The sequence below is a fragment of the Pelodiscus sinensis genome, chromosome 5 (genome assembly GCF_052426305.1).
Source record: "Pelodiscus sinensis isolate ZL-2025 chromosome 5, ASM5242630v1, whole genome shotgun sequence".
Taxonomy (NCBI): Eukaryota; Metazoa; Chordata; order Testudines; family Trionychidae; genus Pelodiscus; species Pelodiscus sinensis.
Window position 1 is genome coordinate 70313580 of NC_143056.1, and position 24457 is coordinate 70338036.

The 24457-nt window shown below is 49.1% G+C and overlaps 1 protein-coding gene across 3 annotated transcripts; it reads right to left on the reverse strand.

Annotated features, from left to right (window-relative positions):
* Positions 1-1156: 1156 nt before the first annotated feature.
* On the reverse strand, positions 1157-24127 carry EXD2 (exonuclease 3'-5' domain containing 2). Of its 3 annotated transcripts, none has more exons than XM_075927341.2 (9): positions 23916-24127; positions 20273-20668; positions 18677-18933; positions 17420-17546; positions 15530-15855; positions 12947-13053; positions 12565-12700; positions 3278-3634; positions 1157-2719 (listed from the first exon to the last, which is right to left on the reverse strand). In XM_075927341.2, the coding sequence occupies exons 2-9, from the start codon at positions 20609-20611 to the stop codon at positions 2503-2505; spliced, it is 1866 nt and encodes a 621-aa protein (XP_075783456.1). In that variant the 5' UTR covers positions 20612-20668; positions 23916-24127; the 3' UTR covers positions 1157-2502. The 3 variants fall into 3 exon arrangements, with proteins under 3 accessions (XP_075783456.1, XP_075783455.1, XP_025044076.2); XM_075927340.2 differs by having other exon boundaries at positions 23921-24126; XM_025188291.3 differs by lacking the exon at positions 23916-24127 and adding an exon at positions 21664-22929.
* Between the last annotated feature and the right edge of the window lie 330 nt (positions 24128-24457).

Sequence of the window (24457 nt, forward strand, 5' to 3'; positions counted from 1 at the left end):
GCTGGTGTGCCAGCTTTGAAAAGTACAAGTTCCCAGCAGAAACTCCCTCATGGAGCCTGGCGTTAGTGGGGGACTCAAAGCTGACCCCATACTCTGCATGCTTTGAAAGCCGCACTGGAGCCTGGGATGAGTTGGGGAGTCCCCGGCTGATCCCGGGCTCTGCTTGGCATTTCAAAGCGACAGTGAAAATGCCCAGGGTCAGCTCCTTGTTGCGCTGTTGCTTTGAAACGCTGCTGCACAGAGCCCAGGATCAACTGTGCAGCACTTCCCCTCTGAAGTACCTTCCCCCACCCCGCCCCTTTGCTGCCTCTATCTGATAGAGGCAGCAAGTGGGGGGAGGGGGGTGGAATCGACTAGCATTTGCTTATCGAATAGTCGACTAGTCCTTAACATCTTACTCTTGATATCAAAGCCATTACAGCTTTAGTTCTCTCTCCCCCACCAAAGCCTGTATTGAACTCATGATACTTAGGAAACTTGTCTTTACACAGTGTCAACTCCATGTCTGAGCACCTCATCATCATTAATGATTTACTAATCTCACAAGAGCCATGAGGTAGGGAAGCATCATAATCACTATTTTACAGATGGGGAACCTGAGACAGAGAAATTAAGTGACTTGCACAAGTTCCACAGGAAACCTGTGTTTGAGCCAAGATTTGAAGCAAGGTCTTCGGTGTCCCAGTACAGTGCCCTATCCATTAAGATGTCCTTCCTACAGGAGAATGAATACAAGAAGTGTTCCCTCTGGCGAGTGAAATCCTATCTCCACTGAAAGTTTGTCACTGACTGAAACGAGACCAGGATTTTAATAATAAAACAAACACTCAATTTTTTCCAGAATAATTTTCTGCAAGAAGCAGAACACATATAGATTAATGTGATGTGGCATAAAGATTTTACTGAAACTTGTTTGTAAGGACCTGTGTAATTCAAGCAGGACTGCACCATTTGTGAGAAACATGGTCATCACAAATTCATGCTGATACAACCTCTCTCTGGTAGAATCTGCCTTGTTCATTTCCCACCAGGATGAAAGAGGGGTCAGAACAGTTAAGTGCTAATTTTTGAACTATATGGGCTGATAAACAGAAGATGCTAAGAAGTCAGAGGGGCAAGTTAGTGGAGAAGGAGATACTGAGTAACCCAAACTCCATTTCATAGAAAGGGTTATTTATTTAAAAGAAGCTATATACAACTAAAATCTGACACCAGGCAGTAACACCAATGCTGTACAGAAACAGCCAGAAACACATTTAAAAATCAACAGTAATAATTAATCCTTACATAATAGCTTACATTTGCAAAACATTTTACAAATATTAATGAATTAAGCCTCAACATCCCTGTGAGGTAGGTAAGTATTATTAACTCCATTTTACAGATGGGAAAACTGAGGCACAGATGCATTGTGTGACTTTGTTCAAGGCCACAAAGCAAATGAGTGTCACAACCAGGATTGGCACTCTGGAGTTCCTGGCTTCTAATTCTGTGCACAGGTGCCTAGAAAATAGTATTTCTTTGAAAAAAAATCTTTTTTACCTTCTAATGTCCTTTTAGAAGATAGCTGACCCAATTTTACGCCGATGAGAAAGGATGCTTGACAAAAGCTATTTATCAAGGTATCTATAAAGGAAGATTATACTGGGAAGTAACATTTTAATAGTCACGTGCTGTGTGTCTGAAGGGTGTTTTGTTTTGAAATAGATTTCTCACTGTTCATGCTCCCACACTGAGTCACAAATGATGTTATTTTCATTAAGATGTCATCAGAAGACTGAGAAACCCGTTTGCAATTCTTCCTCAGCAAAACAGGAATGTCTCTTTAGGGAAGTTTTCCTCCGAGAAAAGCTAATCTGGGTGCAGCTGGGCTGCACCAAAAGAAAGTGGTAGGGGCAGAACTATGGATTAGTTTGGGGGCACAGCCATGGGATGAGAGCACTCTGTCCACACTAGCACCTGGAAACAACAAAAAGGATCCTAACCCACGCGAAGAAGCTAACCACTGTGGTTAGGACAACAAACTGGATGTAACACACCTCTCATGGGATGGTTGGTAATCACAAATTCATGCTGATAGAACCTCTCTCTGGCAGAATCTGCCCTGTTCATCTCTGACCAAAGATGGTGGAGAAGTCAGAACAGTTATGAAAGTGCTAATTTTTCTATGGTCTCTTTGAACAGAGACATCTCCTTAACACCTCCTCTCTGGATTAAAAGTGTCTAATAAAAATAGAAGGGCCCATATCTGGATACACACAGGCCCCATCTTTGTACAACAATGTGGTGGGGAACAAAGTAGCTCCATTCAGACTATGGTTAAAAATTCCAAACCATCTTTTAACATTGATGTCACATGATTTAACCCTCGGTAGTAGTGTCAAGTCCCAGCGGAGCCCCTGCTGACAATGTGAATCTCGCTGGGCCATCCCACAGGAGACTGCAGCTCCAATGGGGACATGAAAGTCAAATAGTTCCTCTGGTCGCTGTCTGGATTCACTTTCATGACAGCTCAAGCTCAAAGTCTTCCCCGTATTTTCGGATCAGCTTCCCGTGATTGTGGCTGACTGACCACTGCTTTGGGAGATGCTTCGGTTGCATGGTGTCCAGGAAGTGCTGCCGCCAGCGCTTCTCCAGCTGCATAAGCGAGCGCAGTCCCCCTTTGGCGAGGCACTGTACCACCTTCAGCCCATGTGGCACATAACTCTCATTACAAATCCTGCCAAGACACAAGGGGGTTGGTTTCATGCAAGCCTATAACGAGACTCTGGGCCTCCCAAAGCTCCTCGTACTGTGAGGTGCTGGATACCCACTCACCCAAAGCACTTAAACACAAAGCTAACCAGGCTAGCTGGGCCAAGAGAGTGGTCTGCAGGACTAATGCCCGTGCCTTCAGCAAAGCAATAACCTGAGTAAGAGACAGCAAGCCTCTCACAGCAGGAAACATGTTGTAATCTATCAACCCAACCTTACAAGCATATGGGTGCAGAGGTTCCCCTGCAGGGAGCTTTGAAGCACTGTTTGCAATGCCCTGTGTAAACACACATTTTAGTTACACTCTGGCCCAGTTTTACAGGGAGATTAAAACAACAGGTGGTGTTTTTAAAGGCGCTAGGCATATCTATTACTTTGCTCTACAAACGCAGCAGGGATTTTTGTGACTGTTGTACTGATTATGCATCAGAGCATTTACAGACCTTTTCTGTAAATGAAGTCTACAAATGTACACATGCAAATGGCTGAAATGTTAGATCTAATCACTGGGCTCTTGTGGTACCTGATTTCCAAGCCTGCTGCTTCTTGGAGCATCTCTGATGTAATGGTCTCTGTGTTAAAAAAGTCCTTTATTCCTTGCAGTAGCTCCTCCCTTCTGGCATCAGGCAGGCTGTCAGCATTCAGCAAAGCCCTGGCCGCTGACCGGACCTGTCTTCGCAGTGGGTCCTCCAGCAGGCGCACCCCTTCCTCAGAGCCAATGGGAGCACCAAACTCTTCTGCCAGCTGCTGCTTGAGATGGTTGTCATAGTAATTGGAGATGGCATGGCAGGAAGTGCAAAGCAGCAATACGTCATGGGAGTTGTGGTCCTTCATTTGGATGGGGAAGTGTCTCCTGTACTCATGAGGTACGATGTTCTTCCTGGAAAGGAAACAGTCACAGTCTTAACTAAGTTTTCAGACTGCTGCCATCAGCGACTACTTACACACCCCACGGAACACTGAGACTAAGTCTACATTGCAACTTTACTGCACTGCAATTTCCTGGCTCAGGGGTGTGAATCCTCAACTCCCCCATCCTGAGCCCAGCAAGTTACAGCACTGTAAAGCGCTACTGTAAACAGTCTCTCAGCACTATTAGCTACTCCCCTCATAAAGATGATTTACACAGAGTGTGCCATGACCATACTTTCACTTTAAAGTGCTGCTGTGGCTACACTTTAATTTTAGAAGAGTAGACAAAGCCTGAAATAGAAAAGAAACTGTCCCAGAAGCTGGAACTTTTCACCTTTGGTCTTAGCCCAGGGGTATATTGTGCTTTTGTAAAGATAAGAGGATAATTTTAATTATTTTTAAGTGGGGGGGGGGGGGGGGGGGGAGAGGACAAACACACTTTTAAAGCTATTTAAAAAAGAGAGTCAGAAAAGTGCCTGTAAAGATAGTTCTCTATCTGTACTCAATAGCCAATCTGATGACCTTAATGATAAAAATAAATGTTTGTTTCCTACTTCTGTTAGCCCTGCAGACACATCACTAGACTTTGTCCTGGCCAATGCATCAAAAGAATTCCTAACAAAAGCCCCAATCCTGCATGTACTTATGCACACGTTTAATGGTACTTGTTGAGTTGTCTTAATCTCAAAAGGGCTACTTGTGTGTGAAGTAAGGCATATACAGGCAGTCCCCGGGTCACGTACAAGATAGGGATTGTAGGTTTGTTCTTAAGTTGAATTTGTACGTAAGTCGGAACTGGTACATATTGCACCTCAGGTGCCCCCGATTCAGCCGCTGCTGAAACTGACCAGCAGCTGACTACAGGAAGCCGGAGGCAGAGCTGCTTTGCCCCGGGCTTCCTGGAATCAGCCGCTGATCAGTTTCAGCAGCGGCTGACTTGGGACACCTGGGGTAGAGCAGCTGGGGTGCTGCTGGGTTGGTCCCCCAGCTGCTCTACCCCAGGCGTTGGCGAGAAAAGCCTGGTCTGCTGGGGGGGGGGCCCGCACTAGCAGCCCCCCCACAGCAGACCAGGGAGACGCGGAGCGGCTTTTCTCACTGCGGAGGACGCAGGCGGCGGGACCACGGCGCGTCTCGGCGGTCCCGCCGCCCGCATCCTCCGCGGCGAGAACAGATGCTCTGTCTCTCCCTGGTCTGCTGAGGGGAGGGGGGCACTAGCTCAGCGTCTCCCTGGTCTGTTGGGGGGGAAGCGCCCCCCGCGCCGCCGGAGGCGGCGACAGTGGGGGAGGCACCCCACACTAGCTGCGCCCCCCCCGTTCGTAACTAGGGGTCCGACTTAAGTCGGATTGACGTAACCCGGGGACTGCCTGTATATCAGTTCTTGCAAGACTGTGCCCACTTTCAAGTGTGACTGTCAAGAACTGGACACCGACACGGAAAACAGATGGCTTACATCTCCAAAATGTTCAGTTAAACCAAATTATTACATATCATATTATTATACTCTCAACATATAATAAATAAGGTCTTTTAAGAAAGTCTGTAATGTTCTGAACTTGATGGTCATTATGTGATATGTATACAGACATGGTTATGGAACTATGTATTTGTTGAATATGTTTGTATGTATTTGTTAATAAACCATAATACTACAGTGGTCACCAGCCTTTTTAACCACAAGATCACTTTTTTCAATTTAAGTGAAATGTAAGATCTCCCTCAAACCCAAACACCCTTCCCCCGCTTCCTTCCCACCCCTTTCTTTGAGGCCCTGCCCCTGCTCCACCCCTTCTCTGAGCCTCACCCTTCTGACTCCAACTCCCTTCCTCCCCCATCTTCACTCACTTTCACCAGGTGGGGGTAGAGGATGGGGGTGTCGGCTCTGTTCTTGGGCCAAGGGGTTGGGAGTGTGGGAGGGGCTCTGGGCTTAGCCCAGGGCAGGGGATTGGGATCCAAGGAGGGGGTTTAGGGTGCAAACTTTGGAAAGGAGTTTGGGTGTAGGGGGACTCACATCTGGGGCAGGAGGTTGGGTGAAGGAGATTCAGGGCTGGGACAGAGGTTCAGGGAGCAGGCTGACAACTGAGATGGTGTCCGGGTGGTGGAGCAGTGTGGTTAAGGCAGTCTTACTCCTGCCCTAGCCTGTACCACTCCTGAAAGCAGCTGGCATGTACAGCAATGGCTCCATGGCACCACGTACTGCCTCTCATCTACAGGCACTGATCCCACAGTTTGTACTTGCCACGGTTCCACATTACCAGGGCTCGACAAATTTAGGCAATCTACTCGCCTGTGGCGTGCAGATTTTAGCCCGGCGGGGCCACACAGTGTGGTCTATGAACGCGCAGCGTGCGTTTCCATGCAGCTGGCAAGCAGGGCTCGCCGCCGCTTGGCGAGCCCTGCCCATTACTCATCACTGGGAGCTGCAGAAGTGGTGTCTGCAGGCAAGGACAGCATGAGACCCCTTGGCTCTGCTTTTCTCAGGGACTGGAGAGAAATGCCAGTCACATCCAGGAGCAGCATGTGTATGGAGATGCTGGTGGCACTGTATGTCGGGAGTGGGCGTGTGGAGATGGTGAAGGGTATAGAGGCAGGGTGTGTGAAGAGGTGGGTGTACTAGTGGTGCTGTGCCTAAGGGCATAGAGTGAGTGTGCTGGAGAAGCTCCATGTAGTGGCAGGGTATGTGAAAGTGGGACTATGGGCAGCATATGTGTGGTAGTGTTATGCACAAAGGCAGGATGTGAGAGTAGGCTCTGGTGGCACAACAGGGTGTGGGGAGCACTGGGTGTAGCACTGTGGGCAGGGGCAGAGGGTGTGGAGGTGGTGGTGTGCTCAGGGGCAAGGTGTGTGGTCATGCTGTTTGCAGGGGCAGAGTATGTGCTGGCACTGGTACCACTGTGTGTAGGGGAAGGGGCTGTTGTGGGGAGCTGGTGCTGACTCCTGGCTCTTGGGGTATCTCTGCCCTATAAATTGGGCTAGTGCCAGCAGCTTGGAGCAGAAGGCCCTGCTCACCCACTTGGGCTGGCAGCAGCTCCCAGCAGGTGGCCGTAGGCAGGAGCTGAGCAATGCAAAGCCGGGGTAGGGGCCAAGCTCCTGCCACTCTGAAGCACTTGGGGCTGGGTGAGAAGGACACCCATCCACATCACCTTGTGGTGAGCTTTTCCCCTCCTCCTTTTCATCACTGCTGTTGCACTGCTGCCTATTAAATATTCTATTTACATTGTATTGTTTCATATACATTTTAACTGATTTCAAATTCCAAGAATACCAAAAATTTACTACCCTCAAGATTAGTAATGGATTTCAAATGAATGGAAATTTTATGGGAAGACAGCGGACACTATGACTATAGTTTAATATCAGTTTTGTTAATTTCTCATAGCTTGCACTCTGGCAACGGGTTTTCCATGTAAAGCATGTATCAACTTCTTCTGCCTAATTAGTATAATGATTTTGAGTAGAAAAAGAAGAAAAAAAAAGACTTAAAATCCAGTTGATCTACCCATCACTTGTGTATGCAAATGTTGCAAAAATTGTTCTGAGTATTCCAGCACTTGTTTCATTACTGCTTTGGATCACACAGCTAACTGGACAGACTGTTGTTCTTAGTCCCAGCGGTAATAATGTGTTGAGGATTCAGCTTGCCACGTACAGAGCAGACCCACTAATCAGGTGCATAGCAGCTGCCCCAGCCTGGCTGAGGACAAATCCTACTGACCCACAGTCCCTAGTTACAGGCTGGTCATGTCCAAGGCCAGGCAACATGGAGGGTCTTAATCCCTGGGGCTGCTCACCTCACCTAGGCTTTGGGTGTGGGATGCTTCTTGGCAGGTGGCAGCTCGCTGGGCCTCTCAGAGTGCACCCAGGGCTGGTCTTGCGCTGCAGCCATGTCTCCTGCCGCCACACACATCCGGTCAGTGTCCTGCCCGTGGTCACTGAGCCCTGTGGGACGAGCCAGCTCCAGCCCCACCCCTCCGCCCAGGCTCGGACATGTCACCCCCACCCACAGCCTCTCAGCACTTCCTGGGGGCTTTGCCCTTTGCTCCCACTGGCCAAACTCTGCGCACCACCTGTTCCCTTCCCCCAGCTAGGACAGCCTTGCAGGAACTTTCTGGGGGCGTTCTCCTTTGCTCTGCTTGGTCAGGTCCTGACCAATGGGAACAAAAGGGAAAGCCTCCAGGAAGTGCTGCAAGGCTTGCCCAGCTGGGGAAAGGGAAATGGCTAGGGTTCCCAGATGGTTTAACCAAAAATACTGAACACCCCACTGCAACCCCTCCCCCCCCAAAAAAAAACACACCGGGGGGAGGGGAGAATTCTGTTGGGGGGGAGGGGTAAAAAGGGAGAAGACCAAAGTTGTTGAGGAAAAAAAAGAAGGACCCTGAGAGTTATTAAGCAAATAAAACAGCATGTCCCTTTTAAGTGCATACAGTCAGAACAGGGATAGAAAGACGTTGAGCACTAAGACCCAGGGAAGGCATTGCTTCAGGTCTTGAGGGTTTTTGCCAGCAGCCATCTTGTTTTCTTCATTGAGCCTCCCCCCAGGTAAGCAGGGAGTCTGGGGGTGTCGGAGGCCCGGAGTGGGGGGAGAAATGGAAGGCTGGGGTCTGGGCCTAGTTGCCGTGGTCTAGGGTTGCCAGGTGTCTGGTATTTTCTCCTCCTAGCCAGGAAAAAGTCAGAAAATACCAGACATTTTAGGTATCCGGTATTTTCTGAATTTTTTTTTAAACCGGACAGGAGGCGAAAATACCGGACTGTCTGGGTCAATACCAGACACCTGGCAACCCTAGAAATGGCAGCGTGCAGAAGATGCATATGCAGGGAGCTTTGGGGCTCTCTCCTCCACCCACCGATTTCTGGGACATTTCAATACTGTATAGGGACACCGGGACAGGGGATTTAAAATCATGACTGTCTGGGACATATGGTCAGCGTAACCATAGGTATAATGACTCCGGCCATGCCCAGTTAGACATTTTAAAATTCACTACTCAAATAATTAAATTTAAGCATAAGAGAGAAATGAAAAATTATGAAATGCACAAAGCCGTCAAAACCCAAAAATAACCCACTTTGCAGGCAGTACAAGAAGTAACAACTACCCCCCCCCCAAACACACACACGTGTGTTGGGTCAGGAGATGAGAGTGCAGGACAGTGTGAGTGTGAGTGTGAGAGAGAGAGACACACACACACACACACAAAGTGTGAAAGTAACAGAGATTTGCATTGCCAAGCTCCCTCCATCCCCTTCTCTCTGTGTGGAGTTGGGTACAGGAGCGGGAGGAGGAGAGACACCCTGACATCTGCGCTCTCCTTCTCCCTCCCACATCCTGCACAGCAAGCAGGAGGCTCCCGGAGGGAGGGGCGGGGCAGCTCCAAGGCAGAGGGCAGGGGCAGGAGCAGCAGGGCAGTGGGGCAACTGAAGTGCTAGACTTGATAGCTTCCTGGCCAAAAGAGTCAGATCACCTGTCAGAGATTCCAAGATCTACTGGTATATCCCGATCTACTGGTTGGTAACCACTGATATACCACAACTTCAACTACACCTCACAGCAGGGGGCTGAGCAGTGAAGCAGGGAGAGGCACTTCCCAAACCAGAAGTTTACAAAGAAACTGATTTCAAAGAAGGAACATTGTCTACCCCAAGAAAGACAAATGATGGGCCCTTAAGTAGCTCCAGATCACCCCGGAAGGGACGGAGCCTAAATGGGAAGGGGTGAGAGAGCCCTTTTGCCCCCCTTTCCCACTATGCACCCATGCCCTGCAAGAGGCTTGACACGCTCCCCCACCCCTTCCCATTTAGGCTCTGCCCCATCAGGGGTGGCCCCTGGGTAAAAATTATTGCCCACCCCTAGTATAGACTGTACTGCATTCTGTGTTTTTGAATACAGCTTGCTTGCCAATGTAAACATGACTGCCCTCTACTGGAAGGAATGTCAACTGCACTGAATGTAAGCCGCCTTGAATATTTGAAATACAGTAAACCCAGGGGGTGCCGGATTATCAGATTTTCCGGACTATCGGAAGGGGGGGCTATGAGCGGTCTGGGGTGGAGGGGATGCCACCCCAGACCCCTCATAGCCCCCCCCTTCCGATAGTCCGCTCTGTCCCAGGCGTCCCTGATTCAGCTGCTGCTGGTCAGTTTCAGCAGCGGCTGAATCCCGGACGCCTGCAACAGAGCAGCTGGAGTGCTGCCGGGTTGGTAAGGTAGCGCCGACCCTTGGTGCGGTGAGAGCAGCCTGGCAGCACCTCAGCTGCTCTTGGGGACGCCTGGGGCAGAGCAGCTGGGGTGCTGCTGGGTTGGTCCCACAGCGCCGAAGAGCGGCACTGTGGGACCAACCCAGCAGCACCCCAGCTGCTCTGCCTCAGGTGTCCCCAAGTCAGCCGCTGATGATACCGATCAGCGGCTGACTCTAGGAAGCCCAAGGCAGAGCTGCTCTGCCCAGGCTTCCTGGAGTCAGCCGCTGGTCAGTTTCAACTGCGGCTGAATCCAGATGCCTGGGGCAGAGCAGCTGGGGCGCTGCCGGGTTGGTCTGGTAGCGCCAACCCTTGGCGATGCGAGACCACCCCGGCAGCACCCCAGCTGCTCTGACCCAGGCGTCCTGATTCAGCCGCTGCTGAAACTGATCGGGGCTGATTCCAGGAAGCCCGGGGCAGAGCAGCTCTGCCTCGGGCTTCCTGGAGTCAGCCGCTGGTCAGTTTCAGCAGCAGGTGAATCAGGGACAGCTGGGGCACTGCCGGGTTGGGTCCCGCAGCCCCGAGGGGCAGCGCTATGGGACCAACCCAGCAGCACCCCAGCTGCTCTGCCCTACGCGTCCCCGATTCAGCCGCTGGTCAGTTTTACCAGCGGCTGAATCGGGGAACCTGAGGGCAGAGCAGCTCCAATGGTCCGGCTGCCCGGAGCACTTCCGGGTTCCTGATGGTGCCGGACCATCAGGAGTACCAGACCATCAGATGCTGGACCATTGGAGTTTAACTGTAGAAAGGTAGGGTAAAAATATTTAAATAAATAAATAAACCAACCTGTCCCACATGAAACTTTTCCAGAGACATATGATCATGTGGTCCTCTAATGCAGGGGTGGCCAACCCGTGGCTCTTTGCTCAAAGAAATGTGGCTCTTGCTAGTTCGGAGCCGTGCGCTCGGACTGCTCACAGCGCTCTGCGTGCACGTCCCCGAGGGACAAGTGCATGGCTGCGGCGGCGGCTCTGGTGAGACCCAGGCATGTTGTTGAGGGGTGCTGGCATGGTGTTGCTTGCAGGCTGCCTGGGACCTCTACTGCCCAGCAGCAGATCCTTTCTACTGCTGCGCATCACAGCCTCCCCTCTGCAGCTGAGGACAATTTGGGGCGGCCTCCAAGCACCAGCCTGTCCTTCATAAGAACGGCTGTACTGGGTTAGACCAAAGGTCCATCTAGCCCAGTAGCCTGTCTGCCAACAGTGGCCAGTGCCAGGTGCCCCGGAGGGGATGGACCACAGACAATGATCAAGCAATTTGTGTCATGCCTTCCATCTCCAGCCTTTGGCAAACAGAGGCCAGGGACACCATTCCTAATTCCTACCCCCTGGCTAATAGCCTTTTATGGACCTAACCTCCATGAATTTATCTAGCTTCTCTTTAAACTCTGTTATAGTCCTAGCCTTCACAGCCTCCTCTGGCAAGGAGTTCCACAGGTTGACTACACGCTGTGTGAAGAAGAACTTTCGCTTATTAGATTTAAACCTGCTACCCATTAATTTCATTTGGTGTCCTCTAGTCCTTATATTATGGGAACTAATGAATAACTTTTCTTTATTCACCCTCTCCATACCACATAATAATATATGGAGATATACCCTCTCATAGAACTGGAAGGGACCTTGAGAGGTCATTGTGTCCAGTCCCCTGCCCTCACAGCAGGACCAAGTACCATCCCTGACAGATTTGCCCCAGATCCCTAAATAGCCCCCTCAAGAATTGAACTCACAACCCTGGGTTTAGCAGGCCAATGCTCAAACCACTGAGCTATCCCTCCCCCCTTCAGACCTGCAGATATCTTCCAAAGCCGCCGTGCACAGCTGTCACCATGAAGCCACCAGCAAATACGCACCAGGGCACGTGGGAATGAATATCAGCCAAAGAACCTGAAGCACAAACGGATCCATGGCTGGTGTAAGTGAATTAGTGCTCCCAACAGGACTGAGGTGATCCTCCAACGCATGCTGAAAGGCAGGAAATCCCTGAGCCATGGAGTGTTGTAGCTACAGGATCTGTTGAGCATGAAATGTTTCAATCAAGCCTGAACCACCCTCCGCAGCTCATCCCTTTAGAGTGAACCAGCCTGAAAGTTTGCAGACACAGGCTTCTCTATGTAACACTCATGAGTCCTAAAATGTGAAGAATTATTGAGTGCTACTTTGATAAATGTGGGGTACTGGTTTTCTTTTCCACTGGCTTCACTTGATGGCTGATTATTTTGAAGGGCAATGATTTCAAGTGGTGGAAGTAATTCTAAGGTAAAAGTTGTGCAACTAAGAGGCATAATTACAAAATAATAAAAAAATTCATTGGGTTACAGCGGGGCAGCTGGGGGTGCCTGGCTCTGGGGTCGGGGTGGATGCATTGGGTTGGAGCAGGGTGCATGGATGTGCACACGCCTGCCTCTGGAAGAGGGGTGCCTGGCTCTTTGCATTACTATCCACAGCTATTTTGGCTCTCAGTGTCTAACTGGTTGGCCACCCATGCTCTAATGGCTGTAGCCTACCCAAAATATACACTGAATTCTACACAAGCATGACTGTATCCAGTTTACCTCCCATTGATAAATAACACAGAGTTCCTTATAATAGAGACTGAACTAGATCACGGCTCTGGGTTTTATTCTCCCAGATGTATTTTTTCCTTTCTGCCCTGCATAAAAACTCACCGGATGTAGGACTCTTTCTTGCCACACACCACACACAAGTTCTCCTTGACTGTCAGATAATAATCAACTTGGGACTCAGGGCGTCCTGAGGGCTCAAACTGCAGCTTCACAACAAAGGGATCTGTGCTCACCAACTCTGGAAGGGTGGAGGCAGAAAGGGAGATCTTAAACAGCTACAGAAGAATTTCAGGTGGAAAGCTAAATGAACTATTCACAAAGTCAGGGGACACATCCTATTTATTCCTTTCCTCAGCATCTCCAGTAATTGCATCTATGGTCATACCTGTCCCTTCTCAAAAGTATCATTTTCTAGCCAACAAATATGGCAAAAAAAAAAATCTCTTACCTAGATACAGACTAATATGATAACTGGCATATGTACCTCCAATGCCCTTGTCCAGATACCACTGGGCCTTCTTCCGATCACAGGTACACAGAGGCTGTCCGTCTGGTGCGTGCAAGAAGCAGTTATCATACAGGGGAGATTTTCTGTGAAACAGAGTGAACATGGAGACAATTAAAAATAAACAGGATCCCAGAAACTGAGCTGCATATACCTTCATATTTGATGCTGCATGCATCCAGCATCCTTTAAGTCAGAAGAGTACACACACTTCTAGCCCACAGCAACATATTCTTATGGGCCAAGCATCTTACTGGCAGGACAGACTGTCACCCAGGGCTGTAAAATCCTTAGTGACGGAATGTTCTGGGAACAGATATTGACTGTGAAAGATCTGTTTTCCAGATCAACAAAACCCATAAAACCGGGAACTTTAAACCCTCTGTTGAAACCACCATTGACAACAGGCTTAAATTTCAGAATTTAAAGCAAACAACACTCCTGATGTTTAAAAATGTAGGTTACTTTTCACCAACGAGAAGTCCTGTGGCCTTCTTTCGAAAAAACTTCCCCTGCGTCTAGACTGCTGCCGCGTTCTTTGAAAAATAAATTGAAAGAACACAGCAATTTTTTTCAACCGCATAAATCCTCATTTTATGAGGAATAATGCCTTTTTTCGAAAGTGCTCTTTTGTAAAAAGGCGCTATGTAATGCAAACTATGCTTTTTCGAAAGAGCATCCAGACTGCCTGGGTGCTCTCTTTCGAAAAAGCGTCTTGCTTTTTCAAAAATACTGATTGTAGTCTAGACACTCTTTTTTGAAAGAGGCTTTTCAAAAGTATATTTTGAAAAAGCCTCTTTCAAAAGAGGCTTGCAGTCTAGACGTAGCCTAGGTGATGACAAGTAGAATTCTGTTGTTTTCTCTTTTGGGCCTGTCTTGAAGTAGTTCACGTCTAGGTACTTTTTTGGCTCTGTCGATCTGTTTTTTCACTTCTCCAGGTGGCTATTTCAATTTTAAGAATGCTCTATATAGATCCTGTAGGTGTTTGTCTGTCCGCGGGATTGGAGCAAATCCTTAGGGCTTGACTGTATACCAATGGTCCCCAATGCAGCTCCCACTGGGCCATTTATGTGCGCCCGCCGGGCCATTTATGTGCGCCTGCAGAACAATCTGGGCCGGCCCCATCCCCGGGCACGTGGCACATGCACGGTGCCGGCCCTGGGCACATGGGGCATGGGCAATCCCTTCCCCGGGTGCATGGGCTGTCCCTGGCCCTGGTGCACGGCACAAGCGCAGTGCCGGCCCCGGGCACATGGGCAGCCCCTACCCCAGGGTTGTGGCGCATGTGGGCCCTAGGCGGCCCCTGCCCCAGGGTCGAGGCACAAGCGCGGTGTCGGCCCCGCCCCAAGGTCGCAGCACATGCCGGTGCCGGCCCCGGGTGCCTGGGCGGTCCCTGCCCCGGGGTTGCGGCACATGCCAGTGCCGGCCCCTGGCATGTGACGCATGTGCGGCCCTGCCCCTGGACGCGTAACATATGTGCGGCCCTGCCCCCGGATGCCCAGCAGCCCCTAAAGGTTGGGGACCACTGCTGTATACAATAGATTGAGAACAAATTATTTCAAGTAACCATGCAACACACCTCCATCATAATCATCCAGGAACCTCCACCTCTCCAATCATCCCCGGTACCAGCTGTACCCACACATCTACACAAGTGATTTCATCACGGGACCCAATCACATCAGCCACCAAATCAAAGGCTCATTTAACTGAACATCCACTAATGTGATCTATGCAATCAAATGCCAGCAATGCCCCAATGTACATTGGCCAAACTGGACAGTCTCTACAGGAAAGAATTAATGGTCACAAATCAGATATCTGAAAAGGCAACACACAAAAACCTGTTGAAGAACACTTTAATCTTCCTGCACACTCATTAATGGATCTCCAAGTTGCCGTTTTGTTTCAGAACAATTCCACAAGCCAAATACAGGGAGAAGGGTTGGAACTTAACTTCATTCACAAGTTTAATTCTTATGCAAATGGTATGAACCGGCATATCGGATGGCTCCCACATTATCAACCAACCAACGAAGGTGCTAATGGTTCTTGATGTCTGTGTAGAATCTGGTGTTAGACATCTTCCTTTTCAAGTGCAAACTAATGGTTCTTATCAGCCTCTTGTAACTCTTTAGTCTTTAAGGTGCTACTAGACTAGTCGTAGTTTTTTAAGTTTTTCCTGTTACAGACTAACTTGGCTACTCCTCTGAAGTTTATCTACTCACTGTCTTTTTTTCTCCCTCCCCCCACCCTCCTCCTTCCCTTATTTATTCTTGGATCTGGACATCCAACACTCCTGTCATCTGAAGAAGTGGGTTGTGCCCACGAAAGCTCATGATACCATCTACATGTTTTGTTAGTCTTTAAGGTGCTACTAGACTATTTGTTGTTCTTAAGTTTTTCCTGTTACAGACTAACTCGGCTACCCCTCTGAAGCTTTTAAGCCTTTGGTAAGCACATCCAACTCATTTTTAACCAGCGCTTATATCTTACATTTAACTATCAGGGTTAGTTATTGAACACCAGTACTAGTTAAGGTGCACAAGGTCATGCAATTACCTTGCAGAGTATCCCACTCCCAAGGGCTTTCTCTTCTGTTTGCGGGGATCCTTCACTTGTTGATTTACTGGGGATTGGCCAATAGCTGCAGACTTCCGATTCCTTGGTTTCTGCTGGGACTCTGCCTCTCCATTTCCATCATCTCCTAGGCTGCAGCTACTTCTCCCTCTGAATGGCATATCCATCAAGCCCTGGCACTTGCCCAGTACCTTTTTCCAAGCATCAGCAGCATTTCCACCTCCAGATATAGCAGGGATGAAGAACAATCCCAACAGATGGAGAAAAAGAGCCACTGAGACTTGGGCATCCTTGGCAGCATAAGTGACCTGGGGAAAAGAACCAGAGCACAGTGTCATGTGCAGAAGGAGAGCTACCATCTTTGTGAGGACCTGAGACATGTTCCCCCAAACAGCAAATGTGAAACACCTTGTCTAGGTAAAGAGGGAGCAGTGTTTACTTCACTTAGGCACTCACAAAAAGAGCTCCAGCACTGAGCGGTGAAGGGAGGGTTTGGAGCTTGTAGGGCTCCCTCCTTAGAACCTCTGACCCTCCATTTCATTCTGCAATCTGAAGCCCTTGCAGTAATTTGTAGTGTAACCAAATGACCACTAGGGGGAATCAGAGGGAACCATATTGTAGATTACAAAATCAATTTAAGAAGAGGAGTGAAGACAGACAAGCAGAGCTCAGAAGACAATATTTACATGTGCTCACTCTAATCCTTCCATTGTGCATCAGTCAAGATGATCATACAGACAGACTGTCTCTAGAGGCAGACAGACAAAAGATTTACAGGTTACCTCCTCCCTGCTCTCAAAGAGCTCAATGATAATCTGTTCATTACAGGCTCAACCCTTTAAAGTGCTGAGCACACAGGCTCCTGTGCAGCGAAGTCCTTTAAGCATGAGTGGTTCCATGCAAGCCTATGGGATTACTAAAGTGCTTGGAGCTAAGCAAACTTTGCGGGATCAGGGCCAGTGTGCCTACCACCTTCCAGGCTAAACCACCAAACCAGACACAGATCACTCACAAAACACTTGCAGATCAGCAGTTACCAGCTCCCTAGAGCTTCCCTATGGAGAGAGAATCCCTTTACATCCAAATAAACAGCTTTCCAAAGATTAAACCTTGAACTACGGATGTTAAGAGGCAGGTAACTGACTAATCGTGTAGTCAATACAATTTGCATCGACTACATGATTAGTCAATAAGGAATGGTGCTCTGTCCCAGCTTGCGCCAGGCCCAGGAGCTACCCCCGCTGCAGCTCTGCAGTTTAAATGCAGCGGAGCCAGGCACGCAGACAGCCTAGCTCCTACTACATTTAAACTGCACAGGGGTGGCGGGAGTAGGTCCTGGACCCAGCACAAGCAAGGAGAGAGCCAGGCACCACTGCAGCTCTGCATTTTTAATGTAGTAAGAGCCAGCTGGCTCTTACTACATTTAAAAGCAGAGCTGCAGCAGTCCTGGACTGGCATGAGCCAGAATTGAGCCAGATTTGCTCAATCCCAGCTCGCGCTGGGTCCAGCAGCCCTGCCAGCCCAGGCCACTGTGAACAGGGGTTGCTGCTGCAGCAGCCTCTGCCCAAGGAGAGCCTGGGCCCACCAGGCTACGATACAGGTGGCACAGCAGAGACGGTGCTGGAAGAACTGGCGTTTAAGCCTTGATTACTCACTTACATCCCTACTTGAACCCCCTCTAACCCATGAGACAGGAACTGATCCCCATTTAAAGAAATGAGGTAGAGAGAGATGAAGTTTCTGGATCGAAGTCAGAGATCAAATTTGTTTGGGGCAGAACTGGAACAGACCCCAGTTCTCTTGACTCCAAGTCCTGTCCTTTAGCCACAACACTATTTCTCCTCACAAAAGAACTACAATCAGAAGACACACCTGGTCTTGAGTTAGTTCTTCAGCCTCCCAGTTGCTGCAGCGCAGGTGAAGAGACTTGTTGAGTGGGCAGTTCAGGACATTCTCAGCTAGAGTTTTGAGGCTGAGTCCATTACAGAGCAAATCCTTCCTTCAGTGTAATAAACAAAAGCAAATAAATGGATAAAAGCACTAATCAAGTTGAAAAATGTTGATACCCCCACCCTGGGTCTCTTTGAACAAGAGTAACTACTGAAGTATATGATTAGAAGGTGTGTGACTCAGCGACTACTAAAGGAACAGGACACCAGCTTATCTTCAAGCTTTACTGGCGAAGCTAGCATACCTCTTGCTTCTTTAGGTCATTGGTTAATTTTGAAGAAGAAGATCTCAACCAATTTCCTCTTAAAGCTGTTTCACCTAATACCAACCAGGAAAGTAACCGCTAAGCATCACCCTTAATGGGTGATGCTTGGTAAACATGAAGCCCAGAGCAGCCTGTGTTCGCGGCCAGCCTGTGTTCGTGGCAGTAGCCTCTGTCTGTGGGGAGTCCCAGTGGAGACAGGGGCTGTTGGATCCAGTGCGAGCCAGGACTGAGCCAGCTCACGCCAGGTCCGGGAGCTACCCTCACTGTGGCTCTGCATTTTAAACGTAGTAAGAGCCGGCCTAGCTCTTACAAGATTTAAATTGCAGAGCCACAGCAGGGTAGGTCCTGGACCTGGCATGAGCTGGGTCTGAGCCAGGTTTGCTCAGACCCAGGTTGGGCCAGGTACAGGAGCTACTCCTGCTGCACCTCTCTAGGTAAAATGTTATAAGAGCCAGGCTGCTTGGGCCCAGCTCCCACTACATTTAAACTGCAGAGCCAGTGTGAGCCAGGATTGAGTGCTTATTCCCTTATCAACTAATACAATACAAATTGTATCAACTACACAATTAGCCAGTTACCTGCTTCTTCACATCGTTACTTACCAGTTCCAGTTAACTGGTATGGCCTGCAGCAGCTCCTTGCCTGCTCCAAGCTGGGGACTGCTCCAGCCCCACAGGGCCCACTGCATGCATGGTGTCCTGTTAGCTGGCCAGAGCAGTCCCTGTGTGTGGCAGGCCTGGCCCAGATCCCCTGTCACCTCCTGGGGCTCCAGTGACAATTTAAAGTGCCTGCTGCTGCTGCTGCTCCCACTATAGCAGTGGCCAGGAGCCACAGGGTCACGTGCCCTCTTTTGCCCTCCCCCTTTCATCAGCAGCCCCACCACAAGTAGGCTGTTGTTGTCTACAAATACACACCTCTGTCTCATGGCTAGGTACCGGAGGTCTATGCTGCCTTTGACTGCAATACCATAGTCCTGAAGTAATTTGCAAGAATCTTCACAACATCCTACCCCAACTTTTAATATATTGCTATCTGCCAAGATGTTCAATAAAGCCTTTGGGACAGTCTGTCCACCGTAGACCAACTTGGGCAATCGAACAAGAACGCAAAAGCCACTGGAAGAAGCCATCTGTAAGAGGGCTACAGGACTGGCCTTTCCCTCCACTGATACCTGAAACCACAGAAGCAAACAGTGCTGGTGTTAGACTATTAGCATCTGGGTGGGTACCTTACAAACAACAACAGAATCATAGGCATTATACAGTAAACTTCCGATAATCCAGCACCTTTAGGACCCAGGGAGTGCCAGATTATCAGATATGCCGGACTATCAGAAGGGGGGGCCAAGAGGGATCTGGGGTGGAGTGGGGAGAGGATGCACCCCTCAGCGCTGCGGGACCAACCCGGCAGCACCCCAGCTGCTCTGCCCCAGACTTCCCCAAGTTAGCCGCTGCTGAAACTGACCAGCAGCTGACTCGGGGAAGTCTGGGGCAGGGGTGCTCTGCCCCGGGCTTCCCGGAGTCAGCCACTGGTCAGTTTCAGCAGCGGCTGACTTGGGGAAGTCTGGGGCAGAGCAGCTGGGGTGCTGCCGGGTTGGTCCAGCAGCGCCGAGGGGCGATGCTAGGAGACCAACCCGGCAGCACTCCAGATGCGCTGCCCCCAGCTTCCCCGAGTCAGCCGCTGGACAGTTTCAGCAGCGCCTGAATCAGGGAAGCCAGGGGCAAAACAGCTCCAATTGTCCGGCTGCCCGGAGCACTTCCGGGTTCCAGATGGTGCCGGACCATTGGATGCCGGACCACTGGAGTTTTACTATAGATGGAAATGACCTATTAAGTGATCTAGTCCAATAGAGTATTATTCCATATAGTATATTCTCTAGTGCAGTGTTTCTCAAACTGTGCTCCACGGAGCCTCAGGGCTCCGCGAGACATCTCCAGGGGCTCCACAAGTTTGACAAACTGGAAAGCCTCCAAAGCATAATTGAGAATCGCCTCGAACTGACGCAATTAACACACAATAATATTTTATTTATATTAAGAATGGATCAGTGGCTTAAAAAAAGGGACTTTAGAAGACACGGTTTCTCAACCAAGTAAATGATTTGATTGTTATTATTTATGAATAAGACACTAGTTGATAAATATAAGTACAAAATTTCACAAAATTTGGAAGTCTAATGCAGCCAACATCGATAGGTAAAACACATACAATCAGTGGGCCGCTGGGGCTCTGCATAAATTCTTACGCATCTAAAGGGCTCCGGAACCCAAAAAGTTTGAGAACCGCTGCTCTAGTGCACTGTCCAGTCTAATGTGATGTGACTCGAGCTATATGACTTCCCCCACTTTCCATGACTGACTATTTCACAGCTTTATAGATTTCATTATTTAGCCTTTTTCCCCCTTTAGCCATTAGAAATGGTGTCGGTGCAAGAAATATTCTAAGTCTGATAAATTCGCTGCCTTTGCCCTACAAGGGTGAAGGACAGAAGATTTACCTTGATCACTTACCCACTCACAGTCAATCCCAAGCACTGGCCACATCTGCAGCTCCTTCTTCAGTAATGGTTCCACTCGATCCCACTCCGCTGCCTCTGAAACGATCACTACTTCTGCACCAAAGATTTTCTCCACCCAGGAAGTGGTGGGAGAAGTGGCACATGAATGCAACTCCTTCTCCTCCACTTCTGTCAGTTCCTCATCTCCTGGCTTTCTCAGAGCTCCACTTTGGACACCACCACAACGGCCCTTTTCTTTCCGACGCTGATTTACTTTCCACAAAACCAGACCCCCTACTGCAATGCCCAACAGGGTGGCCAAAGTAACTGTCACTGCTGTTTGTTTGAGCATTTTTCATCCTCCTCCACTTCACCCACTCAAAATGGCATTGCAGAATTTTCTCATAATCTTTAAAAAAAAAAAAAAAAAAAAAAAAAAAAGGAGGGACAGATGAAGGATACATATTAAAGAACTTATTCAGAAATTATTTTATCTAAATTTTTTTTAAAAAAATCAAACTGCTACTATTCAGATAATGATCTAAATACAGCTCAGAATCATAAAGCAAACTGGAATTTTTAAAATTTACTGAATTCTATTCATGATGAATAAATCAGGGATCAAAGCAAATGACACACTAGAGCAATGGTTTTTTAAATACTGATACTAATCTAAATTTAGATGTTGGTTACACCAACGTAAATCTAGAGTAATTCAATTTATTTACATTAGTATAACAAAGAACAGACATTGTTCACAAACCAGCATTTCCCAAACTTCTGAGAGCTTTCATGTTCCTCTCCTTGAACCCCAGCAAGTGTGGTTAAAAGGCCCATGCAATTGTAAATCCTTAGGATATTCTACTATTTTGATGAGCAGCATAATAGTTCATAATGTTGACATTTAAAGCCTCAATATCAGCATCTATATTATCAAGTCTTAGAATGATTGGGGCAGCTTATACCTGTTATGAGTTGGTCTCCCCCAGCCAAAGCACAGAGTTAGGGTAACAGTCCTTCCAGCAGAGCAAAACAGACACTTGACCCAGCTCAGCTCTGGAAGAACTCAGCTGTAAGGCCTTGACAGCACCCAGGAACACAGCCCTCCAAAGGACCAAACACCAAATAAATCCGTTCTACTTTGTATAAAAGTTTTACACAGAGAAAACTCCTAAGTTCACCCTCTTTATCAATGAAAGCGAGAGATGCACAATGATTGCTCCCTCCAGGAATAATTTTTACACTGGGCTTGATAATAGTGTATTTATTAAGAATAAAAGGAAGGATTTAAGTGATTGCAAGTGAAAACAGAGAGATTAAAGTACATTATTAAACTAAATTAAACAAAACATGCCAGCTAATCCTAATACACTAAGATAAGTTGATACAAAATATATTCCTTACCCCTGGTCTCTGTTTCATGTAAAATGCTTCAAGGCAGAGAGATTTGTTTTCTCTGGCCTAGGTCTACAGCTCTCTGTCTTTTTCGAGTTCTTTGTTTTTAGGTTTCTTCATGTGTATCCTCTTAACATGGGGAGGCAATTTCAAAAGCCAGCTGAAGACTAAAGACTGCTTATTTAAGGGATGGAAAGCTTTGGGGAATCTTGTTACAAGCAAATTCTTACCCTAACAGTACTAATTTTTCCCCACAAGCTAGTCAGCCCTCCTAGCTTGGGCTGTATTCTTTCCACGGTTAGTCTTAGTTGTTTCCAGCAAGCATCTTGTGTGGCAAGTGGGGAGGTCTCCTGGCCTCTGGTAACTCTCTTATTGTTTGGTGTCCTACCTTTGTATCCGTTTTGCCTCTGGTGGGAATCCTTTGTGGTCAGTTCAAATATCTCACCTTGAGTGAGAAAGTACGAGAACCAAAATGGGTTCCAGTATTAGGCAGCTTAGCCACATATACTGGAAGGATTAATCACAATCCAGGCTTGCAGAAAAAACATGACTATTTTCAGGTTGTTGGTTCGAGTACCACGCCATTATGTTTTCATAGGATCATTAATGACCCTCATCAGCATATCTAGATTTATAAACCGACTCACACTTCATATTTCTAACTTCACATATAAGGGTGATGCATGCACAGAAATAAAATACAGGAGGCCCCTGACTTGCGACACAATTAGTTCTGGGGGAAGTGTTGCAAATCGGGGCGTCATAATGTGAACCCTTATTTATGATAGGCGCCGTGTGCCATCATAAATGCGGGCTGAGGACGTAAGTTGGGGGTTTCTGGCTCCTTCCTCACTTACAAAAATGGTTGCAAGTGCAGGGGGTTGGAACTCAGGCGGTCGCAAGTCAGGGCCTCCTGTATACAAACTCAGCAGGTTATAACTTTAAAAATGATAGGTCTAAGCATGTAAAAGAGGCAGCAATGGGAGGAGAAGCAGTAGGTAGTGCTGGGGAGAGAAAGCTGGTTCCCCCCGGCAGCATCTCCACGGTGCCAGTGGCCCCCACCACTCCACGCTGCTGCCCCTATCAGAGGCAGCAGTGCAGGGGGGGAGGGGCCAGTGGAGGCTGCTCCAGCAGCAGCCCCTGTCCGCAGGAGGGTCCCAGCTAACCACTGGGACCGCCCACGGACAGGGGCTGCTGAACTTGTCACAAGGTGGGACTAAGCAAGCTCAGCTCAGTCCCAGCTCCCACCAGGTCCAGGAGCTACCCCCGCTGCGGCTCTACAGTTTAAATGTAGTAGGAGCTGGGTGGCCTGTGTGCCCAGATCTTACTACATTTAAACTGCAGAGCTGCACTGGCGGTAGCTCCTACTGAGTGCCTTCCCTTATCAACTAATCGCTTAGTCAATACAAATTGTATTTTGTGTAGTTGATACAATGCAAATTGTATTGACTACACGATTACCCAATTACCTGCCTCTTAACATCCTTAGGTCACATGATGATTCTGAGTTATGCCTCCTCATATGCCAATTTTCATAATGGGGGTGGGGGAGAAGAGATAATGACAATACCTTTGACCTGTTTTAAATCAATTACTTTACAAAACAATTGGCTGGTCTGTACACAGCCTCCTCACAGGCAGGGCTGAGCCCAGAAGTGAAAAATTAAGGGAGTGCGCCCTGATGCAGAGCTCCGACAAGAGCTAGCTGAGCTGTGGCAGAAGCCCGCAGGGAGCTATTTAACGAGCTGGCAGGCACCCGGGTTGCAGTAGAACAGCAGCCCTAACAAATGTTACGTTACTTTCAGCTCTGGCTATGCCGAGCACTTTGGTTAAGTGCTGCCACATAATGTAGCGTGTGGGGACGTCCATTTGTATTTCACCAGCGATCTCGCCCGCATTCCCTCGCCTCCCAGCAGCTTCCCGCTGGGGACTAAGGCCTGGTCTACGCTAGAAAATTAGGTCAGTTTCAGCTGCCTCAGTCAGGGGCCCTGAGCAGCGTTGCTAAGACACCGAGTCCCCACGGAGACCGCGCTGAGCGGGGAGAACGATTTCAACGCCCCCAGCTACTCGCGCCCCAACCGCGCCGGGCTGAAGCCGGCAGGAGAGCGGGACGCGCCAGCACCCACAGCACAGCACGAGGCGCCCCCCAGCTGCTCTGGCCCCCACGAGCCCGAGAAGGCGGGGGGGGGGCCTCGAGGAAGGCGACAGGGAAGCCGCCGCCGCAGCAGCTCATCCCGGCCTTAGCCCCCCCCCATGCGCACCTCACCTGCCTGCGCCAGGCCCCGCGTCTCTCCGGCAACAGGAACCCGTCGCGCTGCAGCCCCCGCATCCGGCTGTACCGACGGACGCTTCAGGGACACACACAAACACGGAACGCCCATACTGTCGGACACTTCCGGTCCCCCTGTTCCTAGGGGAAGGAGCGTCCCGTGCAGCCCGGAATCTTCCGCGCCTATAGGCGCCGCCATGTTGTACGGCAAGCGGTCTCCATTTGCGTAGGGCTGTGGGGTTAACACTAGTTCTGTGGCTACGCCAGCGGTGTAGCCAAAGCTCTGGACGTGCACGTGTCACAAGCCAGCTAGGGTTGTTTGATAGTTTCCTGTGGTTGTGGAGGGGGCTGTGCGCTGCGCCGGTGTAGCACCTGTATACACCGGCCGGCCTCCCTGCAGTGGGGAAGGGCCTAGGAAGAAGGGGCGTGGCCTGAGGTGGGGGTGGGAGCTTGCCTCTAACAGCCCTACCATCACCAACCACCCATCGGGACAGGGCTGGGGGAGTCTGCTCCTTTCCCTGCTAGGAGGAGCAG